At 40.5% G+C, this 25,389-nt stretch overlaps 2 protein-coding genes across 2 annotated transcripts; both read left to right on the forward strand.

The window, feature by feature from the left end:
- The first annotated feature begins 3,597 nt into the window (after positions 1 to 3,597).
- Positions 3,598 to 17,821, forward strand: wdr81 (WD repeat domain 81). Its single transcript, XM_023272022.3, has 12 exons — positions 3,598 to 3,867; positions 4,616 to 5,123; positions 5,826 to 9,403; positions 9,487 to 9,594; positions 9,742 to 9,941; positions 10,120 to 10,301; positions 11,000 to 11,165; positions 11,700 to 11,865; positions 11,989 to 12,804; positions 12,907 to 13,052; positions 13,210 to 13,392; positions 15,979 to 17,821. Exons 2-12 carry the CDS (start codon positions 4,762 to 4,764, stop codon positions 16,303 to 16,305), a joined length of 6,234 nt encoding a protein of 2,077 aa, XP_023127790.1. The 5' UTR covers positions 3,598 to 3,867; positions 4,616 to 4,761; the 3' UTR covers positions 16,306 to 17,821.
- Positions 17,822 to 18,372: 551 nt separating this feature from the next.
- On the forward strand, positions 18,373 to 24,121 carry serpinf2b (serpin peptidase inhibitor, clade F (alpha-2 antiplasmin, pigment epithelium derived factor), member 2b). Its single transcript, XM_023272026.3, has 10 exons — positions 18,373 to 18,512; positions 18,954 to 19,056; positions 21,227 to 21,295; positions 21,409 to 21,483; positions 21,607 to 21,880; positions 22,047 to 22,190; positions 22,297 to 22,485; positions 22,795 to 22,937; positions 23,020 to 23,224; positions 23,336 to 24,121. Exons 3-10 carry the CDS (start codon positions 21,242 to 21,244, stop codon positions 23,686 to 23,688), a joined length of 1,437 nt encoding a protein of 478 aa, XP_023127794.1. The 5' UTR covers positions 18,373 to 18,512; positions 18,954 to 19,056; positions 21,227 to 21,241; the 3' UTR covers positions 23,689 to 24,121.
- Positions 24,122 to 25,389: the final 1,268 nt, after the last annotated feature.

Below are 25,389 nucleotides of genomic sequence, written 5' to 3' on the forward strand. Positions count from 1 at the left end.
GCCAGGTTTGCTGTGGCAGTGTCAGAGCTGATTTCCTGATTTCACTCCAGTCAGCATCCAACTGCATGAAAACATAACGTTGATCTATGAAGGTCCTGATGCAATTAAACTTTATGGGATGTTATAAAAGACTCAGTCAAAGTTGGAGCCACTTAGACGAAATAAAAAGATCAAACGACTGCAAATTTAAAAGTCAGCACAAAACTGCTGCAGGGTTCGTCTGTGAAATTGCAGATGTGATGCCACCTTGTGGAGAAAACTCTAACGACATCCCAGAGAGGTACAACCAGAAAACATTGTTTTATTTCGAGCAGAACAGAGACTGTAAACTTGAAAAACTGCCAAATTGGCACTGAGGGAAAGAAATATTCAATATTTTACTTAAGCCAAAGTACCAATACAGCAATATAAAAATACTTCATTTTCAGCTATGAACTATTGTAAAAACAGTTTGATATTCAAGGACAAAATCTGAGAGTTTATTACATGATTAATTGGGGAGGAGAGAAGAACAAAAAAAACTCTGATACACAGATCTGTTTTTATTATTTGAACTTTTTCTCTCATCTTCTATTTTGGCCAGAGATTTGATTTACTGAAATGAAACCATTTGAGAAGTTTATTTAGAACAGTCAATCTATCATTTGTGAGAATTTTTTTACAACTCATCTGAGATATGACACTGATTATGAGCTTGTTGGAAATACTGGCTAATCTTTAACAAAGCCATCTACTATAAAAGCTTCCAATCTATGATAGCTTAATTTAATAAGTAACAAATGCCGCAAAAAAAATGTAGCAGAATGGAAATATAAAGCGGCATAAAATGTATATTCTCAACGAAAGTACAACTACCTCAAAATTGTACAGTGCTTGAGTAAATGTACTCAGTTACTTTACGTTTGGAAAGTAGTCTATCAAAAGGTACTTCCAAAATGTGAAATTGTGGCCAGATGTTATTCATATTAGCGATTTACACAGTAAATTGCTAATGCTACTTTAAATGAAACATTCAAGCTCTTTTAAAATTTCTTTGTCAGGTGGAAATCACAGGATTTACTGTGAAACATGAGATGTCAAGCACAAGACTTTGCAGAAGAGTGTTTGGTATAAAACTGTGTTTTTCCCACTCTGAGATAACATAAATTTAAAAAGTGTGGCTAGTGTGCTTAGAGAATAGGCTATACTTAAGCCCTTCCCTTACCACTAAGACTATGCTAACTTAAATTTATTGTTAAATCAGATGAAATTAAATCACCTACAGATGTCTCTTTTTCCCCCCACTGGGGCTGTCACTACATCTAAAGATGCATTTGTTACTTCTAGGTGGGACTATGGTAATTCGTTTCAATCCGAATATCAAAGTAACTCTGAAAAACCTCAAGATGATCAAAAATGCTGCAGGCAGAGTTCTGACAGGAGAGATAATCTACCTCCCATACTGACCCCTATTCCTGTAAAATCCAGAATGGAATCTAAAACCCTTCTCCTCACACACAAAGCTTTTAATGACCGAGCTGCATCGCATCCTGAAGACCTTATTGTCCCATACTCTCCCAAAAGAGCACTTAGTCTCAGACTGCAGGTTTACTTGTGGTAGTTTCCAAAAGCAGAATGGGAGGCAGAACCATCAACTATCAGACTCCTCTGCTGTGCAATCAGCTCTCCATTTGGTTTCAGGAGGCAGACATCCTCTCTACTTTAAAGATTAGCCTTGAAACTTTCCATTTTGATAAGGTTTACAGTTAGATTAGATTGACAGGTGACTCTGACCTACCCCTGAGTTATGCTACTATGAGCCCAGGCTGCTGGGAGACTTGCCATGATGCACTGAGCAACTCTCCCCTACACGCCACACTTTCTCCCTCTATACATTTACATACCACCATTCCATATCACTAACTTTTTGTCTTCTCTCTCCTGTAGTTTGTGTTTTATCCTCTCTGCAGGAAGCTTAGGCTCTGGAATGACACATTTCTGATCTGTAGTTATTGGCCTCACCAGCCCTCCCAGTGTTTGTTATTCTCTAATGCTTTGTTTTTGTTCTACGTGCTATTTTTTCAATTCAATTCAGTTCAATTTATTTAAATTAAATTTGCTTTATTGGCATGAAAATCATGTAAGCAATATTGTCAAAGCATCAAGGAAAAGTCTATAATTTTATTACAGAACAAACATAACACACGTCATCAATCAAGGACAAAAAACAGCAAATATTTGAAAACAAGAAACAAAAACAGTGAAGATGTGCATTAATTGATCCATATACGTAAACAAACAAAAAACAAAAAAAGAACAAATAAATGAATAAACAAAAAGCCAGAATCTGAGCTTGGAGGAGACTGACAGTTATATTATAGAACAAACAAAACACACGTATCACCCACCAAGGAAAAAAAACCAAAACCATAATAAAAAACACAAAAGATAAACAGTAAAAATGTTCACTAAATATATAAATGAGTGAAAACTAAGAATCTGAGCTGTAAGGAGACTGACAGTCTGGTTGAGCTTGTTGCATTTTCTATGATGCAAACATTACATAGTATGGAAAAAAAAGTGAATCGAGATGTTGGACTTTTATTTATTTTTAATTTCCTCTTTTCACTTTAACGCCTAACCAGTTGAGGCAGATTTCCGCTCTTCCTGAGCCAGGTTCTACTGAAGATTCCTTCCTGTTAAATTTTAATTTTCTCTTTCCAGCTTGCTTAAAGGTAATCTTTGCTGGGTTTCTCTCCATAATATAATCTGTAAGGTCTCTATGTTACTGTGCAAAGTGCCTTGAGATGACTTCAGTTGTGGATTGGTGCTATACAATCTATACCATCAAGTTCCTGGGTCTCCACATCACCAGTGATCTCACATGGACCACCAACACCTCCCACTTGGTGAAGAAGGCTCAGCAGAGACTTTTCTTTCTGCAGAGGCTGAGGAAGACCAAGCTCCCCTCACAGCTTCTCATGAACTTCTACAGGAGTACAACTGAGAGCATTCTGTGCTACTGCAGCACAGTCTGGTTTTCCAGCTGCACCGCTGGAAACAGAAGGGATTTGGCCTGAGTCGTAAAAACTGCACGTTGGATTGTGGGAGCACAGCTTCTTCCCTAGAGCTGTGGTCGCCCCCCACCCATTGCCCACCACCCAGACATTCCCCTCTCACGGCTCATCTGTGCAATAAGAACTCCACTTAGTACTGTCATGCCATCTGTGCAATAACAGCCTTACCTTAGTACTGTACCTCCACTATTTGCACTATTTATATTCTCAGTCCTGCGATTCACTTGACCACTTTACTTTGTATATAGTACTTTGTTTGATTCTTTTTTTCCTTTTTTAAGAGTATTTTAAATCTATTTTTATTCTTATTTGCACTGCTGCTAATTGTCGTGTTCTTCCAAAAAAAATCGTTGTACTTCTGCACAATGATAATAAAGTCTCTTTATCTTTATCTATATAAAAATAACTGAACTGAGCTGAACTGAATCTACAACGCACTGAAATGTCTGATTTCTCTACCAAGTGACCACCAGGGAGATTCTGCTGCTGCTCATCAGATGTTATTGAGGAAGGTGCTCTGAGCAGTTCGGTCTGATGCAGGATGGATCACATGAGATGGGGCTGCTGTTGTGTCACGTGAGGCGTCGCTTCTAAAACATGGCTCCAACTAGCTGAGAACAAAACACAATCGGCTGACCGACCGCCGTCCGTCTGCTGATACGCACCTGTAAACCACCAGGGCATGGAGCTGGACCGTGTCTCCCCGCAGTATCTCCCACTTCTATCGAGTTAATGTTGTACGAGCTCAGCATGCGTTAAACCGGGACGCACCGTTAGCTTAGCGCTAACTAGCTGTCAGCGGCTACAAGTGGTGAGCGGCTTCAAATCAAACAATTAGCACAGCTGTTGTCGGCTGTTATTCTGTAATTACAATTGAGTTACGTATAAACGAGCTGACTGACGTTGTTACGCGTTGTTTTTTAATGTTTGTAATTATTTGGTGGCTTTTGCCTGCTTTGACAAGGTATCGTAACGTTAGCGTCTTTATTGAGGTAACTATTAGCTAGCAATAACTTTCGACGTTACTTCCTTAAAAATCTCCTTCAAGCTTTCCACTCTGTTTCCGTTAATTATAAAGCTAAAGAGGCTGCTCCCATCTAAATCATTTACACATTTCTATACTTTACAGTATCTATTGTCGTCTTGTTGTGTCGTGGATGTTATCTCTGTCAACTAGCTAACAATAGGTGCAAAATTCATTTTAACCACTGCTGAGTTGCACATTTGGTCAAAAGCAGTGACTGACAGTTTCCTTATGGTAAAGTGCAGTTTGAATAAATAAAATTAACCTACTGGCTCATCAGGAAACTTAAAGTAAATGCACTTAATAGGTTGAGGCAGTTGAGTCATGTGAGCTGAGCTTCTCCTTTAGGGACTTGGAGAAAGATGGTCTCTTTTCACCATCACCACTCTGCTCGGCAGTTACATTGCAGCAACTTATCTTACTCCTCTGTTGAAATGTTCAATTGTTCATTACACTTTTGCACAGCTATATAACTGTTACAGTAGTTGCTCATCTAATTGTCCATTTATGCTTTTCAATTACTGTATTTCCTCAGAGGGGCAGGTGGAAGAGGAGATTATCTCTGTCCTTGATGACTTTTATTTCTTCCTCCATGGATGCCTGAAAATTATCCCCGGTAGGAGACGGCGAGGTGAACGCAGCTGACAAGTGTACCTCTGAACGAGCATTTGGAGACTTGCCATGGATTGGCTGATGCACGCAGTTGAGAGAGACTTGGGGGTCGACCGGCGGCAACAAGGCCCGGGTCCTCGTCCTCGAGAGCTCATTGCCCTTGTTCCTACTCGCTGGTTGGTGGGCCTGAGGGACAGAAGGGTCATGCGTTGTGCCCGATTCGACAGCATCAGCGAGGCAGAAATTTGCACATACCTTCAGTCCTCCCAGGCGAAGTTGCCTCCTGGCTGGACTCGGGTGTGTATTCAGGGTCTGAGGAAAAGCAAGCTGAGCTACAGATTGGCCAGAGACTCATGCCATCAGCAGATGGAGTTCCTGTCACAGGATTCTTATGTCAAAACCATGCAGTGTGTGTCACAGCATAATGTCAGGTACTGTACATACTTTAAATAATACTGTAAAATGCAGCTGTGTTTTTCACCTTACTTAAGTGCAAAATACAATCATTCCTCTGACAAGTAACTCATCCAAAAACTTCAAAAATACTTTTCTCTGATTGCGAGGTAGTGCTCAGTCTTTAACAAATTGATGGCTGATTAAGAAATTTTGATGATTGATTACTTGATAGATTCTTTTGTTTAGCTACAGTGCCTACCGTTCTCCAGTTTGACTCAGAAAATAAAATATTTGCTGCAAAAAAAGTAATATGAAGAAATGGCACTGGACTTTATGAACATGTTTTTTTTGTTTTTTTTTTAAATCTTGTTTTATAAAGTAAATGATTTATTGAAAAAGTGGTTAACTAAATAATGAAAATATTTGTTAGATGCAGCACTAATATTACCTGGAATCTCACTTCAGATTAACTACAACTTTCCAGAGTGTGCTGTTTTTATAAATATATGAGCTGTATTCAGCTGTAATTTTTAATGCTTAAGAAAGGCCATTCCTTGTTAAAGGGGTTGCTTAATCATTCACTCTTAATAGCTTTTGGAAAGATCCTAAAATCAATCAGTCAGCCTTAAAGGTTATGGCTAACCAGACTGTTGAGAAAATCAACACAGTCCTTATGTAGAACATGTGTTGTATTGTAATATGTTCGCTTTTTTTGTCTTTTTTTCCCCTTTATTCAGGAATCTGTGGCGTGAAGCTCACTACAAACTTGTCCAGGCATATGCAGGAGCCAGTGAACAGATGCATGTTGCAGCTGTAGATGCTGTGCGTCATGCGCTACAGAAGCTCTTCAATACCACATTTATCTCATCTGACAGAGTATCGCCTTCTCTGTCTCCAGCCAGAGAGAAGGAGAAAGAAAACTACTTGCCATCGAGTTCATCTTGCTTTTCAAAGTCCCAGTCAGACCACCTCTGTCCTAATGTTCTGCCTGCAGAATGTCTGCTGGAGACAGCAGAGATGTTGTATGTGATTTTACCTTATGCTCAGTATTCACTTCATGATATTGTCTCCTTCAGCCCAGCCAAGCTTGCAAACAGCCATGCCAAAGTGTTGTTCATCCTCTACCAGTTACTAATTGCTCTGCAAGCTTGTCATGCAGCAGGTCTGTCTTGTGGAGAGCTGTCTCTTCAGGACATAGCAGTAGATGAGCAGCTCTGCAGCCGTCTCAAGCTCAACCTAGCCCATTATGAGGACCTGGGGACAGAAGGAAATGCAGACAGGCATGGTAGTGGTGGCAGACAAAAGCCAAACAATATGCTGCCAAGGGAAAGTGCATGTGTGAGCCAAGACAACAAAAGACTGTGCAAAGATTGCTTTGATGAGCTGAAGACACTGGCTCTGGATTGGGTTCATGGCCGAGTCAGTAACTTCCGCTACCTGATGGAGCTGAACAGGTTAGCTGGACGTCGAGAAGGAGACCCAAACTATCACCCGGTGCTGCCTTGGGTCGTGGATTTTACTGTGCCATTTGGAAAATTCCGGGACCTCAGGAGGTCAAAATTCAGGCTGAACAAGGGAGACAAGCAGCTCGACTTTACGTATGAGATGACCAAAGAGGCTCTGGCTGCTGCAGTGGGTAATGGGGTTGGTGGAAGCAGTGTAGGTGGAGACCTCAGTGGCTTTGCGGGTGCTGGTGGTGCTGGACAGTCCGACCACCTACACGTACCTCATCACATATCTGACGTGCTCTCAGACATTACCTACTATGTCTACAAAGCCCGGCAAACACCTAAGTCAGTGCTTTGCAGCCATGTTCGATCCCAGTGGGAGCCCAATGAATACCCAGCTAGTATGGAGCGGATGCAGAGCTGGACCCCAGATGAGTGCATTCCAGAGTTCTACACAGACTCCTCCATTTTCCGCTCAATCCACCCCGACATGCCAGACCTGGATGTGCCTTCCTGGTGCAAGTCTTGTGAGGAGTTCATTGAGGTTCATCGGCGCCTTCTGGAGAGCAGAGAGGTGTCCCAGCATTTACATCACTGGATAGACCTCACATTTGGCTATAAGCTGTCAGGGAAAGAAGCTGTCAAGGCCAAGAATGTGTGCCTGCACCTCGTGGACAACCACACCAATCTGACTACATATGGTGTAGTTCAGCTGTTTGACCAGCCCCACCCACCACGCTTATCTCCTTCGCAGTATGCCCCAGCAGAGCCTCCCCTCCTCGGCCTCGCTGCTCTTAATGTGCCTTCTCTGCAGATCCCTCCAATAGACACTATGAGTGACTCTGTAGATGGGATGGTGCCAGAGTCCACAGGGTGTGAGACAAGTGGCTGGACTATGGTTGACAGAGATGAAGAGCTTGAACAAGGTACAGAAGCTCTGGACTCATTAGCATCCACTGGCTCATCCTCTTCTGCATCATGCTCTGTTCCACTGCCAAGCATCAGCACAGTGGCAGGAAAGATCGGAGGAGAGCACACAGCACTTTTTGTATCTCAGTCTCCAAGTTCATTTCCTGGTGATTTCACAAGTGGCATAGGTCCTGGTTTACGAAGTGCCATGTTACAAAGAGGCGGGCCAACAAACAAAAAATATGGGGAAGCGAGTACGACTGCCCCCAATGCGGAGGAAATTAAACTCATTCTCCCTGAGGGTTTCAACCCGTTGCAACCTTTGGAAGAGCTGGAAAAGTTGAACAATTTCCTAGTAAAAAGCCTTCATGCTGAAGTCTGGCATCCTGCAGCATCTAGGGACTGTATGAGGGGGGGTGTGATAATTGAATCTCTACCTGCTCTTACACAACTCTACCAAAGAGACATGCAGGCCCTTGGTGTTCTCATCGCTGAGATATTCTACTCTGCAAAACTGAGGGGACTTAAACCAGGCGTGCCCCTCAGGCAGCGTTTCCAAGCAGTAATGAAGCTATGCTCTGCCAACCTCCGTGATGTGCCACTGTGTTTACACAATGCTCTTGACACACTGCTGCTAATAGAAAAGCACTCTGGAATAGCACACAGAGAAACACCAGATTGCCCAAATCCACTCCTTTTTAAATATGATCCCATCTGCAATGGTCTCCCCCCTCCAAACCCTCACCAGTTACTGAACTCCATCATCACTCCTTTTCCTTTCCCTTCCTATTTTGCAGCTCTTCATCGCTTTATCTTTTCCTACCACGACAAGATGGGGACTATGTGCAGCCTTCAGGGAAGAGATGTTGTCTTTCACCTGTGGCAGCAGCTGGAAGCCCTGTTGCGGAATAAGATCACAGCGGAGGGTCTTGAAATTCTCTTGCCCTTCATCCTTGCTCTCATGCTTGAGGAATCCACTGCTGTCTATGCAGCTTGGTACCTTTTTGAGCCCATCTCAAGAGTTCTGGGTCCCAGAAATGCAAGCAAGTACTTACTGAAGCCGCTGATCAACGTTTATGAAAACCCTCACTGCCTACGCGGGCGTTTCTATCTCTACACAGACTGTTTCATTCTGCAGCTGATTGTGAGGCTCGGCCTGCAGGCTTTTCTGTCCAGCTTACTGCCCCACGTACTGCAGGTCATCACAGGCTTTGAAAGCTGCATGTCAGACTCTGGAGGGGAAGCTTGTAAAGGGCTGAGGACTGGCATGTGTAATTTAGGAGAGGAGGAGGAGGAGGAGGATTTTCAGTGTGGAGAGATGCGGGCATCCTCTGGGTCTGTTGGCGGCAATATGGGAGGCAGCAGTGGGGCCAGTGGAGGAGTGGGGGTGGTCGGAGACACTGGACTGGTTGACTACTCCTCTGGCATCAGTCTCAGTGATCAAGTGTTTCTGTCAGAGGCAGAGGACTTTCAGAATGGCTTCTATGTCAACAGTGGAGCAGGGGTTGCTGCTGGGAAACAGCAGAGCCAGAACTCTGCAGCCAAGGAACAGGACCAGGAGTCTCTAAGTGTGGGGAAACTAAGTGACAAAAGCAGCACAAGTGAACTCTCACTGGGTGATGATTCAATGCGGGACAGAGCCAGTCTCAAATCAGCTGACAGCAGCCAAGATCTGAAACATGCCAGTGAAGGAGAGGAGGGCGGAGAATTGGAGGAAGAAGAGGTGACTGAGACTAATGATGGTAAAGAGGGGACAGATGACCTTTCTGTGCTCAACCTTGAGCTCACTCTCTCCGGTTGTACACAAACTTCAGGAGCAACGGTTGCCACTCTAGAGGGAGAGTTTGTGAATGGAATGACACTGGAAGAGACTGAGAAAGGGATGGTGACAGGACAGGAGGAGGAGGACCATGATCCCTCAGAAGAATCTGAGGAGAAAGAGCAAAAGATTCTTCTCGGTGAGTTAATGATAGAGGCTTATATGAAACATTTGTTTAATAACCGATAATGTCTAATGTTAGAATTATGTTTCCACACACAGATACAGTTTGCAAAACTGTTCGATGGCTATCAGCAAAACTTGGACCAACAGTGACATCGCGATATGTAGCCAGAAACTTGCTGCGATTGCTCACAAATTGTTATATCGGTGCGTACATTTCTTACCTGAAAAGCTTCATTGTTTTACTTGTTATAGTCAAAAACATACTTTGGAGTTTTGCATTCTCCTCCCAGTGTTATGTGTTGCTGCTTGTGTTTTCTCCACCCTTTTCCTTATCATGTTCTATGTCTATAGGACTTGAAAACCACCAATTTGTGGCCCCAGTGTCTGAGGAGAACAGTTTGGAGAGTGTGGGAATGGGCAGTGTGTATGAGAAGAAACCTGTGGTTGGCGACCACACAGCAGGGCCAGTGTTAGACTGTCTCATCTACATAGCTCAACTTTATGGAGAGCCTGTACTCACTTACCAGTATCTGCCTTATATAGGATATTTGGTAAGAAAAAAGCCTATAGAAATCACACGTGCATAAATCTTCCATTTGCAATATGAAGCAAATTTTTCTTTTTCATGGGGAACTAATATTTGTACCAAAGAAAATTTTAAAATGATATTTCAGTTCAGGACTTTACCAGAATGTGCTTTTATTTTATCTCTGTTTCTGTTTTTTCTAGGTGTCTCCACCTTCTTCACAGCGTCTTAACACACGCAAGGAAGCAAGTCTGCTTGGTGCTGTTGCACTTACACAGAAGATTATCGTCTTTCTATCTGATACCAATCTGATGGACATGCTTATGAAGATCAATCAGGATGTGCTGCTACCACTATTGGACCTGCTTACCACTCCCCGTATGGGGTAACTAACACACAAACCAATATATGTATACTCAAACACACATATAAAGGTATCACACATGACAGCCCTTGAGGGTTTTATAATTCAATTACAGCATAACCCCCCAACTTTTAACTCTTGTCACAGTTTTAGTCACTGTGAGCTCATTTTTCACTGCTATATAAGTCCTACACCTCTATGGAAATGGCACAGCCATGGCTTGAAGTAGGGAGAACTCAAAATTGTCTGTGCAGTATGACAGTTACAGTACCATAAACAGTTTAAAAACAAAGGGTTACTTTAATTATTATTGTCATTATTATTATTATTATTATTATTATTATTATTATTATTATTATTATTATTATTATTATTATTTACAAAGATTGAAAAATCCTGGAATCAGCATGTACAAAATTTCCCAAGTGCCCGCTTGTGTTAGAAATATTCTATATGCTACAGATATATACATTTTGGATTGATAAGTTGTGTCAAAACATTGGCAAGTTTTGGAATTCAGAAGATTGAATGGCAGAATCATTGCAAAACATTGGAGATTTTGCTTTTGTTTGTTTTTTTCCTGTAACACGTTTAAGTGTTGTACTTTGAAGTACAATGTCTTAATTTTTGTGTCGAAATAGAGTGTAATCACAAATATGCTACAGTAGATATGTCCTTCACTCTCTGCTTGGTTCTACCCTTTCTGCTGTACTGTGTAGATTCCCCAGTGGGGTGCAAACTCGTACTGCTGTCTGTCTCAAGACGCTCAGCCTGATGGCTCTGATCTGTCTGCGCATCGGGAAGGAGATGGTGCAGCAGCATATGGCTGACACTCTTTGTCGGTTCTTTGCTGTTTTCTCTCTGCTGCATTCTCTGCAGCCCCAGGTAGTTATGCACACACACAAGCACACACACACATAGTCCTTTGTAGCCCTTTACAATAACCTGAACCATTATAACTAAATGCTCACCGAAGCTTTATTCCTACCATTAAACTACAGCATCATCTCAGCCCTCAGACTTTTCACTAATCTTTTCAAAAACAGTTTTCACTCTCAGGGTCTAAAACTCAGATTGGTCCTAACAAAGATATACATATACAATAAATAAAATCTGACAAATGTCATATTGAGTTTGTTTTTAGAACACTTTCAACAAGCAAATCTGTCACAAAGAGCTTTATGAAAAACAAATGACACAAAACCAAACAAAAATATGAATGAATAAAAATGAGCAGGAGACTTTGAATACAAACTGAGGGAAGGAATAGAAGTACATGTATTTGTGAGCATGGCAGGATGTTTTTTTTCTGGTTGCGTCAGGTGTAAATTTAGCCCTGCAGCTACGCATATTTCTTGGGGAAAAAAAAGCGAGTGGAATTGAAAATACACAAAAATGATTGTCTCATCTCATCTGTAGCTGGACAGTGCGCCTCGCAGAGTTGTGGGAGAAGTCACGGTGGTGGATGTCTGTACACCTGAAGAGTCGAATGTGACATATGAGATGGCAGTTTTGGAGGAGCTGCAGACTGTATTTAACCCTGAGATGGCCCATGCATCCTACATCCCTTTCTACTGCCTCATAGGTAGGGATTAGCTCATCTTTTGTCATACAAAATACCCCCTCTAGTGGGAAGGAGGCAGTATACTCTGCTAATTTTTTACAATTCCGTTGAAAATCAGATCTGATCTGTTATGCTTTTCTGTAGGTGACACAGCAATTCGGAAACTGGTTCCCAATCATGAGTTGGTCTGGCAGTTGGCCCAGTCCTACCATCAGAGTGTGAGTCAAGGGAGTTCAGAGACGTACGCCACAGCAACATCCAGGTTGGAGCAACCTGCATCCACTGGTTTTGGCAGACGTATGGGTTGTAGCCCATTTCCTGCACCTTCAACTAGCTCCAACCCAGTGGGAGACTCCGTCCCCGAGTCGGGCACATTTGGAAGTCGCCTTGTAGGGAATCGTATCCAAGTTTCCAGAGACAACGACTATGGTGGCAGCCCCAACCCTGGCTTGGCCAGCTCTTGGGGACGCTCCAGTCATACCACTCCCATCATAACCACTGCTTCCACCTTCACCACTCCATCCACTGGCACAATGTCTTTCTCCTCCTCTTGGGTGACGAGCCCCACCCCAGAGGACAGTGCCCTGAAGCAAGAGCTGCCTCGTAGTAGCCGCTCCCTGCAGGGCAACTGGCTGGCATACTGGCAGTATGAGATCGGTCTCAATCAACAGGATCCACATTTCCACTTCCACCAGATCAGGCTGCAGAGTTTCCTGGGTCACTCAGGCACCACAAAGTGTTTGGCACCACTGGCAGGAGAGGATTACTTCCTTTCTGGCAGTAAAGACAAGACTGTGAAGCTCTGGCCCCTGTATAATCATGGAGATGGGACAAAAGAGGTGGAGCCCAGACTGACGTATAGTGAGCATCGGAAGTCTGTCTTCTATGTTGGACAGCTAGAGGCTTCACAGGAGGTAGTCAGCTGTGATGGCACTGTGCACCTGTGGGACCAGTATACAGGTGAGGAACATCAAGCACAATACATTTAGTCTCATGATTAGAACTTAGGAGGGTGTAGTTTTTAGTTACTTTATGTAAGTGTATTTTACCTCTGGCCTTTAGGTAAGCACATCCGCTCATACGATGCTGTGGATGGGAAGAGTCCCATCACAGCTGTCACCACCATGCCAGCTCCACACTGCAGTGTTGTGTTTGGAAGTGCAGATTCTGTCCTCCGCTTCATTGATCCTCGCAAACCAGGATTGCAGGTAACAATTTCACTCAGAAACCTCATTCTGCCGAGACTTAGGCCATACACCACTCACCAATTATTAGGCTTTGTGTTTTCAAAATGGTAGCGCTTTTTACACTTCTTATAGAGTTGTTTCAGGCTTGACAGTGACAAGTCTTCCCCTGTGTCCCCAGCATGAATTTCGTCTGGCGTACAACAATGTGAGTGCTGGGCTCATTCGTTACCTGGCAGTGAGCCCCTCAGGACGTACAGTGGCTGCAGGTTTTTCATCTGGCTTCATTATTCTGCTGGATGCACGCACAGGACTTGTACTGAGGGGCTGGCCAGCACACGAGGGAGATGTCCTCCAGATGAAGGTATGCTTACACTGTGAGCTTTTTGTTTGTAGTTTTTTTTCCATTACATCTTTGTAACTGAATAAGACCACCTCTGGTTAACACCCTCAGTCAATAGTCAGGAGTGTTTTGACGACTGGAAGATAACTTGCCTGTAAAGCAGATTCTATGAAGCTTTGGCAGTTGGAAAAAAAATAGGATTTCATTTGTATTTTTTGGAATCTTTGCCTTTATTCAAACAGTGGATAGCAGAGAAGAGCCAAGAAGTAGGGGAGAGGGAGGAGTGATAACATGATTATTATCGTATCAATTTGTGATAGTTGTTTACAAGATTTAAATATGCATCTCATCTCTTCAAATATTAACAGTGACAAACTGGGATTAGTTTCAGTCGATTTGTTGATTGCATAAAAAAATGGATGCTTTTAGAATGGATTAAAAATTGTGTCTTTCAATAAAATTGCTGTTTGGAACAGTCTTCAGAGAAAATGTAAGAATATGATTTAAGCATTTTGAAACGTGACATATGATTTAGGGATGAATGAAGGGAAAATTGTGAGTTTAGCAGCCAACATTTTGGAGTGTCTCTAAATGTACTAAGAAGGACAGAAAGTCCTTTCCTTTCTACTACATTACCATAGCATGATGTTGTAATACTTTTGCGTTTGATGTTACAGTTGGTCAATCTGTAAAAAACAAATAATCTTGTTTCTTTCCCCAACAAATTTACATTGTAATGCAAAAAAAAAATGTCCAAGCAGATAAACATTAAATACTTTTTTTATAGTCTTTCTATATTCATACAGCTTTTAAGGTATTCAGTGATATCTGATCTACTGACTGTTAGGTTGAAGATTGTTTTTATGAGTTATGAAAATAACAGCTTTATCCCATAGTAAGTGTGCACTAACCTGAACTCTGGTTACACCAAGTACCAGCCAAGTTGTTTACAGAAAACGTGGGCTGTGCAGTGTGTGACTTTACTTGGCAGTTGCATTCTATGCTATGGCCAAACTTTGTATTCTGCCACTTAAACTTTTTGGAAATCCCCAGTGTCTCTTCTCAGTGTGATTTTCTGAAATAAGAGATGCTTGTATAGGATTGGATGACTGGTATATGATCAAATCCAGCAGATATAGAAGCATTTATTGGTAAGATATTATTTATTTCTGTTTAGTTGTTTATTTTATTTATTTAAAAAAGAACATATTCAGCAATCTCAACTGGCTTTTGAACAAGACGGAAGGAAGACAGTACTTAGCTGTCTTTTTGCCAAATTGTACGTTTTTGTGCATCAATCAGCAAAATCTGACACAATCAGACAAACAGTGGACACTTTTGGATGACCATATCTGTAAAGGCCACAGCTCATGCAGTGCACATCAGCCACTGATCACTTAGTTAGTCACTTGTGTTGACCCTTTGTCTCTGAGCGACACACATTATACTCATGCATCACATGTCTGACCTAGACCTCATTGTGAGCTGTCAACGTAGGTTGTTCAATAATTTTACTTTGACGCTTAAACTGCCTGATTCAGGTTGAGAACTCAGTGTTCAAGGGTTATCAGTGACTCAGAAGATGATTCTCTGGAAGAGGAATGTTGCTGTTTGATGTGCATTTAGGCTGTGATTTAATAGGTGTAGTATTAACTTAATTTAGTACCATGTATGTAAACACCTGCTATTGCATGACAGCAGCACGACAATGTTCCCAGAAAATTGCACTAACCCAGGTACTGTATTCCTCAACTGAATGACATACTCAAGCCAGAAGGTGTGTCTGTACTTTTCAGTAGTCATGTGATAAATAATAAAAAAGACAATGAGCCAAGTGCCTTTTATTTTGACAATTCCTAAAGGTAGTTGTGCAGAGATGGTGAAAGTTGTACCCAGTCTGCTGTCAACAGAGTGCAAACTTTATTTAACCCCAATTTAGGTCAAGGATTGTATCTCTAGTTTTAAAGGCCCAAGTTTAGGCAAATATGGACACAGGTTACTCATTAGAAAGACCACTGTGGTTGTCATTGGCACATTTATTTTACTCAGATTCTAAGTTCTTCTCCTTAGTTCTTACCACTAGCAATCCGTAATTGTTTTCGTTTTTAGCAGGAAAGCTAAAAACTACAAAATTACAGTTGAATTGGCATAAACAAATATTACAAAGAACTTACTTTCAGTTAAAAATTCAAATTCTGTGAAAACAGCAACACTTAGTTGCATTTAGTTTTTTTTTTTAATTGCATCTCAAGCTGTGTGCTTTAGAGTGGGAGTCGGTAACCTCAGACAATGATTAGGAGCAGATCTAAGTAAAAAGATTTTTAGGCTCTTTGCTGATTTATTTGTCTGAATATGCTTGGCATATGTTTCTGTTATAAATAAGTATAAATAAACAACCTCTCAGTTTCAGTAAGTGTGTCTTTTAAATGTTTCATATTTAGTTACGTTTTCCTTTGACATGTTTTTAATGTTAACTTATTTTGATTGCTTTGCTTGACACTTAATCTCAAATCTTGTAAAATGATGGGGAAAAACTTTGATTTGGGCGGTGTTTACTTGGATATGACATCAACAGTCATTGGCTTTGTTTCTGATTTTATTTTTCAGGCTGCAGAAGGAAACCTGGTCATCAGCTCCTCCACCGACTACACACTGACTGTATGGAAAGATCTTGAGCACAAGCCTCTTCGCCAGTACAGGTCTCAGTCTGACCCCATCCACGCCTTCGACCTCTATGGTTCAGAGATTGTATCTGGAACCGTGGCTAACAAGATTGGGGTGTACTCCATGGCCGACATCTCTCTGAGTCCTGTTAGCAGCACAAAGCTGAGTTCAGAGAACTTCCGCGGCACTCTGACCAGCCTGGCAGTCCTGCCCACTAAGAGGCTTCTTCTGCTGGGCTCTGAGAACGGTGCCATTAGGTTATTAGCGTAAATCAATAGCTCTCTAAACATTCTTTCCACTGACCTTCAAAGTGTCTTACTCCTGAAGACGCCAGGTGCCCCTTCAGTGCTCGAGAGCGGTTGTATTGGTAGAGCAGGTTGTCAGTTCCTTTAAATTGTTTCTTTAATGAGGCAGCACAAGTAGGCGTTGTATAAGCTTCATATCTACCCAATCTTGCCAGTCTGGCTGTTGGCACTGAATTTGATGGACAGAAACGTGTGCCAGGCTATTAATATTCATCATGTATATTGAAAATGAAGTCCTTGATTTTTTTTTAAAAAAGCTATAGATGTATAGTATATAATGGGAAATTCTCATCTTGACAAGGTAGTTTATTCTTTTGTCTAGGTCAGATATTCTGTTCAAAAGAACGAATTGGAAGATATGCTCAGGAAGGTTTTACGTAGTGTTTACACTTTTCCAAATAGATGCATAACAAAACCAAAAATACATCGACCTCACCTTCCATTTCCCTTAATGATAGAATCATCATGCGTATTCAAATGCACTGATTAAACTATGCAGTATTTGTAGATCAAATTGTTTGTGTTAGCGTTACTCCGTGTTTCATGACAACTGGTTCACAGTAGTTTCTGTATACATCATGAACAATAAACGTTGACAGTCTGGGTGAACCTTCTCAGAGGAGACACTTCAATTGTCATCACGTACATAAGTTAGTTATTGATGCACAGCCTTTAATCTACTGCACAAGTATGGCCTGAATTGTAACATTTAGATTCTCACTCAGATTTTAAAGACTGAATGTTTTTATCCACTAATAAATTACTTGAAGTTGCTTCGGGAGTTTCTAAACCATGTTTAGGTGTTCTTGATTTAGCACCCAGAACATGTAGCAACAATATACTGGGAGTGTATCCTGGCAGATGCTGGTCTGACTGGATATACCAGTTGTTAGACTCACCACTTTCTAATTTCTGACTCCAAAAACTAACATAGTAACAGTCAATGCTAAGATAAACATTTTTTTTTGTATTTTAACCTTTATATGTAACTGCAGATGAATAAACTGAAAAAAATCCAACAGAAATTATAAATCAATTAAAAAACAAACCATGGTTTAACTCACTCCTTATTGTGTAATGCAAATTAATACACAGTAGTTTTTGTTTGCTCTTTAAACTCAGTCCAGCTTTGATTAATCTGACTCTTCTCAAAGCCCGGTAGCATCCAACAATCATAGCTCTGCTCTTTGTAGGTTTTCAGGGCTTTCATGTTGTGAAACACAGTTTGCCTACTTTTCTAATTATTTTCCTCAAGCTCAGAATGCTCTGATAAGTGTACAACACCTTTTGAAATTTTGTGTTTTTTAGTCAACCCAGAGTAAAGGTTCAGTCACAAAATGACCAACTTTGTTTTAAAAGGAAAGTTAGTAGTTGCACATTGATAATTCGTTACAATTGATATTCTGTGTCTGAACATTTTAAGAGAAGTCGATGAAAACACGTATTTATTAACTGGATTAATAAAAATTGCTTTCAAGTTATTTGTGTGTTGCAGTTGTTCTCTGTGATTCACCTGGACTCATCGTGACTCTAGGCTTTACTTTCTGATCTTGGCTGAATCACTGGAGCTCAGACTGAACAAAGTCCCTTCTGTGTTTGCAAATGGCAGTCATGTGACCTTCAAGATATCATTTTTGCTTAGCGGTGAATTGTGCAAAATATGTTTCTCTTTGCGTATTTCTTTACAACTCTTGAAGATGTCATTGGTCAAAACATCAAACTGACTTTTGGACAGAGCAGGCGGGTGCTGCTGAATGTTAAGTTGGTAATATGTCAAGTTGAGGGGGTTTCTGGGAAACATGGGATGGTGTTCTCTGAAATCAAATGAGTGTCTCTGTATTTGTTTGTGCACACACAGCTGGATTAATCACACTTTTACGAATAAGCTGTCATGCTTCCTGTAAAGGATTTAGTTGTGTCATGATATTGTCACCTACCTATATGCAAAATAGCTGCGTGTGTCAGGCTTCAATATTTAACCCTGGAAGAGTCTCAGTAGCTACATTTTTCAAACAAATAGAGGCTTAAACGAGGCCCGATCAATGTAAGTTGATATTTAACTGCTTGCTGAGCAAGTGCCAATCTTTTACTCTCAGGAATTGTGCCATTCACAGTACTTAGTCGCTCCTTTTTTGGACAAGGCAGCAAGTTTTTTTCTGATTTAAATATAAGGTAAGGTCAGCTATATTTTAATTAAACTTACTGGAACAGTATTGCACATTTGAATAATTTTAAGACCTGATGGAATATGCTGTATTACCCAGTTATTCGTGGATTTTTCTTGTTTGTGTGAAGTCTGCAGAAGAGGTAACAGTGCTAAACTAAAAGTGTTGACATCACACTTTTTGAAAATCCATTGTTAATGTGGATTTGACTCGTTACAGAATTACTATACACACTATGCTTGTACTCAAAATTGCTTCTGTCAGAAGAAGGAGTTTGTGTAGTCTAGATGGTGACTGTAGCCCTTATTTTTTTTTTTTTTTTTTTTTTTTTTTAACAATATAGTGTGCTTCATGAGCCTGGTAAACTGCTGAGAGCATATTCTTTGCAGTTTTATTGTTGAAATGCTTGTGTATGATGTAGAGTACTTTTGTGTGACTCATGTTTTAGGCATATTTCCAGATGATCTGAGTTCCATTTAAAAAGAGGGCGACTAAGTAGCGTGAAAGTGTTTGAGACCTGCAGACAATACAACAAAGAAATTACAACAAAGGTGAGAATGTTTAATAATTTTACTAACTTCTAGCTGCGAGCTGGCGACGTGAATATGTGGATTTCTGAGGGATATTGATCATTGCACAATATATTTGGGTGCTTTAAACAAGAGGGTCAGTATATAGGTCATTATATATATATACTCAATCAAATCTGATAAAAGTTCCTACCATAACATAACAAAAAAGGAACCATAACTGATTTAATGAGCCATTCGCAGTTTCACTGTACCGGGTATTAGAGTCAGCTGATTATTTTTCTCTAGAATAACTTTAGTGTATTTGATGAAGCAATGAAGAATTTTACCTTCTTACAATGAACGGTTTTTGAGTTACAGGTACATTGGAGTGGCTCAATTTCTGTTTTTGTATTTTTTCCAGCATTTTTGAACCTTCATACTCGTACAGTTGACAGCCACATGAACTTTTCAAGGCTAAAAAACATATTTGAGTTCTAAACCACGTCATATCATTTGCCATTTTTTTCTACAACCAATTGTGAGCATCAAAATAATGAGTTATATTATAATTTCAATAGCAAAACTGCACCAGTTTACCATATATATCTATGACATAGATTCTTAGAAACAAGTGTTGGTACAGTGTATGCGTTACCTGTTTTCTGATATCTGACTGGAGAAAACTTTCAAAAGTGCATTTTGGGTAAACGTCCAAGGATCATATATCACTGTGTGGATTAGGTGGTTGGTCAACACAAGTTGTAGCATATATAAGATCTCTTTTGTACCTACACTTTGATACCAGGCTCACCTTCTAGCCATTATCACTCTGTGTCAAAATAATTTGAACATATAATTTAACACTTGCAAAATGTAAAATTTCCAAATGTCTTTATTCAAGGAATTATAACTATGCTAATACCTGCATCATCATTTTCTGGCCATGTAGAAAAGACAAATATTGGATGTCAAGATTTCACATTATCACAATGTGATGATGGGAAGAAGCCAAAACTGAGACAAAAGGAACTGAACATGATCAGAATAGAATTTGAAAGGATTCCCCAAACCCATTTGATCAGTGTGAACAGACTATGAAATAAAATATGTGAGCGACCATGCTATTTCTCCATTTCTCTGCTTTATGTTGTATTTGTTGACTGTTACAATATTAAAATATTAGGAAATGTTTTTTAAAAATGAGGAATCGTGGCTTGAAGCAGAGCCTGGTATCAAAATCTACAGGGTGGGCTATAAGTTTCCATATATGGGAAAAATAAATATTTTATATTGGGCAACCGTTTTTATTTATATAATGTGCTCTATAGGATTACCATTGTTTCGAAAACCCATATTAATACGTGTTTTCCACTGTTGATGAACTTGCATTAGCACAGTTGAAGTTCTGCTTGTAATGGTGTTGGTGATACGTTCCTGGAGACGATTTATGTCTCGTATCTTCACCTGATACACCATGGCCTTCAAGTGCCCCCAAAGATAGCGTCAAGCGCATCTTCTAGGATATCTGAAACATAAAAAAATACACATTATACATTTTCCTATGTATGGAAACTTATGGCCCACCCTGTAGATAAAAATTCGACTTTCATATGTTGTAACTTGTTCTGACCAAGCACCTGTCTCACTTGCTGATACGACTGTTAAAAGTTTACCTAAAATGCACTTTGTAAAGTTTCCTCTCATGAATAATCAGAATCTGTGCTGAAGCTTGTTTGTATGACTCCGTAGGCATTAAACTGGAGATTTGGTCAAAGAAAAAATTGTGAACAAAAAAGGGAATTTGGCTTATGATTGTTTCATCAGCAATGGATCTAAAACTTGTTTGCTTTTTATTTTTAACAGAGCTCAAATATGCTTTTCATCCCTGAAAATGTCATGTGGCAATCTCCTGTACTTATGAAGTTATGAGGGCTTAAATTAAAAAGAACAAAAGGAATAGTGCTGTAAAAAGTACTGCAACAATCCTGAAATTTTCAGCCTGTAACTTGTAAAATACTCATACTATGAAGGTGAAATCTCGCATGGCTTCATTATATAAACGAAAGTTATTGTACATGAAAACACACCTGGATCTGAGGGGGTCGCGTGGGAGGCACTGATTGATTTTTCATGGAATGATCCCTATATTTGTTGTCTCAGAAAAGTGGTCAGGATACACAGTTTTCAAGCCAACATTTCTCTTTCACAGTTGCGTTGTAAGGACATGGACCGCTGCCTGACACTCCTGTTCATCTGTCTCTGCAGCCAAGGAGCCATTGTAAACCACTGAAATTACCTATAAATCTCTCTGACACTTATGCTAGATGAAAATAATTTGTGCTACTTCTATGAAACCTGTATAGATTATTATTCTGTGCTATTTTTCAACAGAATGCTGAGGTGACCGAAAATGATTCAGTCCCTTTGGTGCCTCTTATTCCTTTAATGCCCAGTCATCCCATAGAGGTTAGAGGCAACATTTTGAAAGTTTTTTCTTTCATTCTGTCATCATCGTGCTCTGGTCACATAAACATTTTGGAAAACAAGCAAAGCCTTGTTATTAATATGTTCTACTATTCCTGTCCATAGATAGGAGGAGACAACAGTACGGCACAACCAGAAGCTGCAGATGTAACGGAAGCACCTGAAATTACAACTAGCAGGCCCAACACGTCGCCACATGAAGAAGAAGATGAGGGTTGTGTTTCTATCGGTCGAAGCCTAAAGTCCCGGGAGACCATTGCTGCTGCTATTCAGAAACTGGGTGTGCAGCTGCTACAGAACCTGGAGACAACGCCAGAGCAACCAAATGTTATTATATCTCCTTTAAGTGTATCACTAGCACTCTCCCAACTGGCTTTAGGTACGCATGTCCTGCTGCAGCTTTTCTGTAATACATTGTACATAAGCAGGTTGTTTTTCTACATGTAATCATGCTGATAAATTGTGTCAGCAACTTGCTCCAGTTTATGGTTGTCAGGAGAACGCCACTGTTCTCCTCTAATTATTGTACCCCTCTGTTTTTATAGGTGCAGTAAACGAGACAGAGGAGCTGCTGATGCGTCATCTCCATGAAAACGCTCACCCCTGCTACCACCAGGCTCTGCATAATGTCTTAGTGCAGCTCAGAAACAATGATCTACACATTGCCACACAGATCTTCCTGCGCCAAGGTTACTATCAAGAAAAACATGGACAGATTTAGTCCATTTTCACTGAACTTATCACAAGAGTTTGTTTCACTGAAATATAGAGTCTGTGTGTGTTTATGTGTTCCAGGGTTTGAGCCAAAGCAGGAGTTTATCAATGAGTCTCGCCGATTGTATCACTCAGAACCAGCTCTCCTGGAGAGCCTGCAGCAGATAAACGACTGGGTAGAGAACGCAACACAAGGAAAAATGACAGACTTCTTGCCTGCTTTGCCACCCAATGTCCTCCTGATGCTCATTAACGCTGTCCATTTCAAAGGTGAGTGAGAAGTGAAAGAAAGAGCTGTAGAAAAAGTAAAACAGTGTTAATGGATGATGTGACACTGGAAGAGCTATAGGGGGAAGGATAAAGTGTTGATCATGCTGTTGCAAAACGGAAGAGCAGTAGTGGAGAAAATCAGCGATTGAAAATGATGTTATTATCTCGGAAGAGCTACAGGATAAACAAGCAGCCACAGGATTTTCTAAAATATTTGTGTTTGCTTGGAATAATAATCTTCTGAGAATGGAAATAAATGGTGAAATGTTATGTGTTTGAAAGACTTTGACCATCTTTTTATGTTTCCAGGAGAATGGAAGGCTCGCTTCGACCCGCGCTTTACCTCAAGAGGTGTGTTCTACCTCGACGACAAGCACATGGTAGACGTTGAAGTGATGGAAGATGCCAAACATCCTTTGAGCTTATTTATTGATAATGAGCTGGAAGCTCAGGTAAAATGTAGTTATGAAATAGCAAATGCACAGTTTAAACAGAAACTTCCTCACATAACCTCATTTTCTTTCCCTTGAGCAGGTAGCGAGCTTCCCTTTCCTGAAGTTTATGAATTTGTTGGTGGTCATGCCATTGTCTGGCAAGGTTAACGTGTCTTCACTTTCTACAAAGCTGAATATCTCTGATTTGTATAAGCGTCTGCCCAAAGAGAGAGCTGTCCAGGTTAAAGTCCCCAAATTCAAGCTGGAGTATGCTCAAGAATTAAAGGATGTTTTTATCAAACTTGGTAAGACTTTATTGATTTCCACAAATTCTTCCTATTCAATGAAGATTTTGGACATGCTAAAGGTATAAATATGTTTCCCATGAATTGACCGTGTCCTGATTGCTCTGTTAGGCCTTGGAGAGATGTTTTCCAGGCCCAACTTAGCTGAGATGGCCGACGGCCCCCTGCAGGTGTCCAGTGTGATGCACAAGTCCAGCATGGAGATAAACGAGGAGGGTGCAGAAGCAGCTGCAGCCACCACTGTGGTCATCTCAAGAGCATCCAATCCAGTTTTCCACCTCACTCAACCTTTCTTCTTTGCGCTTATGGACGATGTGACTCAAGTGCCAGTCTTCATGGGTGTCATCAACAACCCCAGTCCTGGTGCTCCAATCCTGCAGAAAGGAGACTCCGGTAACAAAGATAAAGTGGGATTCCTGATCGACAAGAATCACATGGGTTCATTTGGAGGCCCACCTAAGTAGGGACTGATAACCTGTACATCTCTTCCAGGGAAACTCAGACCAGTACATTTATGACTGTACAGACTATTAGCTGGATCAAAATATGTGTGAAAACAGATGCTTCGTTATTTTTGTTTCTTTCATTACAAAATAAACACAGCAAGGAGCCCAATATCCCCTTTAGAACTTGAATATTCCATTAAAAATAAGTTTGCTGCATTAGACAACACATAATAGAGAAGGAAATCAAAGGTGGGATTAAATACACAAAAGGTTTTCCAGTCATATTTGCAGATGTTGATGCTAATCTTTAATTTGATCCATTTTCCATGGTGTCAACATGCCAAGCCAAACTAATCTGTTACAATTTCTGAGTACCACTGCATCAATTTGTATGTTGTATGTTTAAATTTGTTATCAAATGGGTTAATAAATGGAATTGATCTAAATTACATCATGATGATGAGTTTTACTGTGACACATCTTGAGTGAACAAAAAGTTGTATTTGGATGTACGTTGACGCATTCAGCAAAGACGGAAAAGACAAAGTGGAGATCAGGTAAGAAACAGAAAATTCTCAAATCAGTGATTCAAGCCAAACCTCAGACATGAGTGGTTGTAGCTAATGTGTTTGCTTTTGTCCAGTCTTTTTCAAATAGCTAAGCACGTCAGCATTTTTCTTTTTGTCTTTGTTTCAAAATAGAAGTGATTGAAGTTCTGCTTGGCTGCAGTAAAAGAAAGAGAATGAGGGGCTGCAGTCTGAATCTCTTTAAACAAACAGGGCTGCAATGAATGTTTTTTGAAATAATTGATTATGTCTTGTAAATTTCCCGGCTGCGGGATCAATAAAGGTTTAATCGATCTATCTGTCGATCTATCTGTCGATCTATCTGTCGATCTATCTGTCGATCTATCTGTCGATCTATCTGTCGATCTATCTGTCGATCTATCTGTCGATCTATCTGTCGATCTATCTGTCGATCTATCTGTCGATCTATCTGTCGATCTATCTGTCGATCTATCTGTCGATCTTGTGGGATTTCCATTATATTTCTAAATGGAGTTTTTATACTAACTGTTTTTGTACTAACTGCTTGCTTTTATAGAATCATATTCCTAATGTTTTACACTGTCTATGAAGATGGAAAAACACTGGATAAGGGAGGTATGCAAGAGTGGAAAAGAACTAGGTGAAAAGTTATGATGGAGATTCTGTTTCAAGGTTGTGCTGGAGACTCTGTTCCACAGATAAGAACAACTGCTGAGGTTTCATCCTCCCCCATAAAGAGAGGGGAACCATCATCAGGGCTGAGAGGTTCGGAGCATCCTGACCAGGACAACAAGACGGCTGCTCATATGCAAAGGAGGTGGTCAGATGCGCAGAAGACGACCAATCAGAAGAAAGACACACCCTGAATGCTTATGCACCTGTGAAACTAGATATAAGGCTGAGTCAGGGGAAGAATAGTGTGTCAGACTTCATGAACTGACAAGAATCCTGTTGTTGTCAGGGATAGAAGTTTGGACCCAGAGCTCTGTATGCTATATTCAATCTGCTGTTAAATAAACATGTTTAATGAGACCTAAATACCTTCTCCTATCACTTCATTCAATGAATGCGCAGGAGCTATCTCACACATAGTCTGTTTTCCTGTTGGAATGAGATCAGCTCCAACAATCTATCTATCTATCCACAGCCCAAAAATATTAAGTTTACTATC

This window comes from Amphiprion ocellaris, chromosome 7 (assembly GCF_022539595.1).
Source record: "Amphiprion ocellaris isolate individual 3 ecotype Okinawa chromosome 7, ASM2253959v1, whole genome shotgun sequence".
In the NCBI taxonomy this organism is placed as follows: domain Eukaryota; kingdom Metazoa; phylum Chordata; class Actinopteri; family Pomacentridae; genus Amphiprion; species Amphiprion ocellaris.

Excerpts from the sequence above, each read along its gene's own strand:
- wdr81 (XM_023272022.3), top strand. The coding sequence starts at position 4,762 with ATGGATTGGCTGATGCACGCAGTTGAGAGAGACTTGGGGGTCGACCGG. Across the intron at positions 5,124-5,825 it reads GTGTCACAGCATAATGTCAG|GAATCTGTGGCGTGAAGCTC; the intron begins GTACTGTACATA and ends CCCTTTATTCAG. Across the intron at positions 9,595-9,741 it reads GCTCACAAATTGTTATATCG|GACTTGAAAACCACCAATTT; the intron begins GTGCGTACATTT and ends CTATGTCTATAG.
- serpinf2b (XM_023272026.3), top strand. The coding sequence starts at position 21,242 with ATGGACCGCTGCCTGACACTCCTGTTCATCTGTCTCTGCAGCCAAGGA. Across the intron at positions 21,484-21,606 it reads TGCCCAGTCATCCCATAGAG|ATAGGAGGAGACAACAGTAC; the intron begins GTTAGAGGCAAC and ends TCCTGTCCATAG. Across the intron at positions 22,486-22,794 it reads TAACGCTGTCCATTTCAAAG|GAGAATGGAAGGCTCGCTTC; the intron begins GTGAGTGAGAAG and ends TTATGTTTCCAG.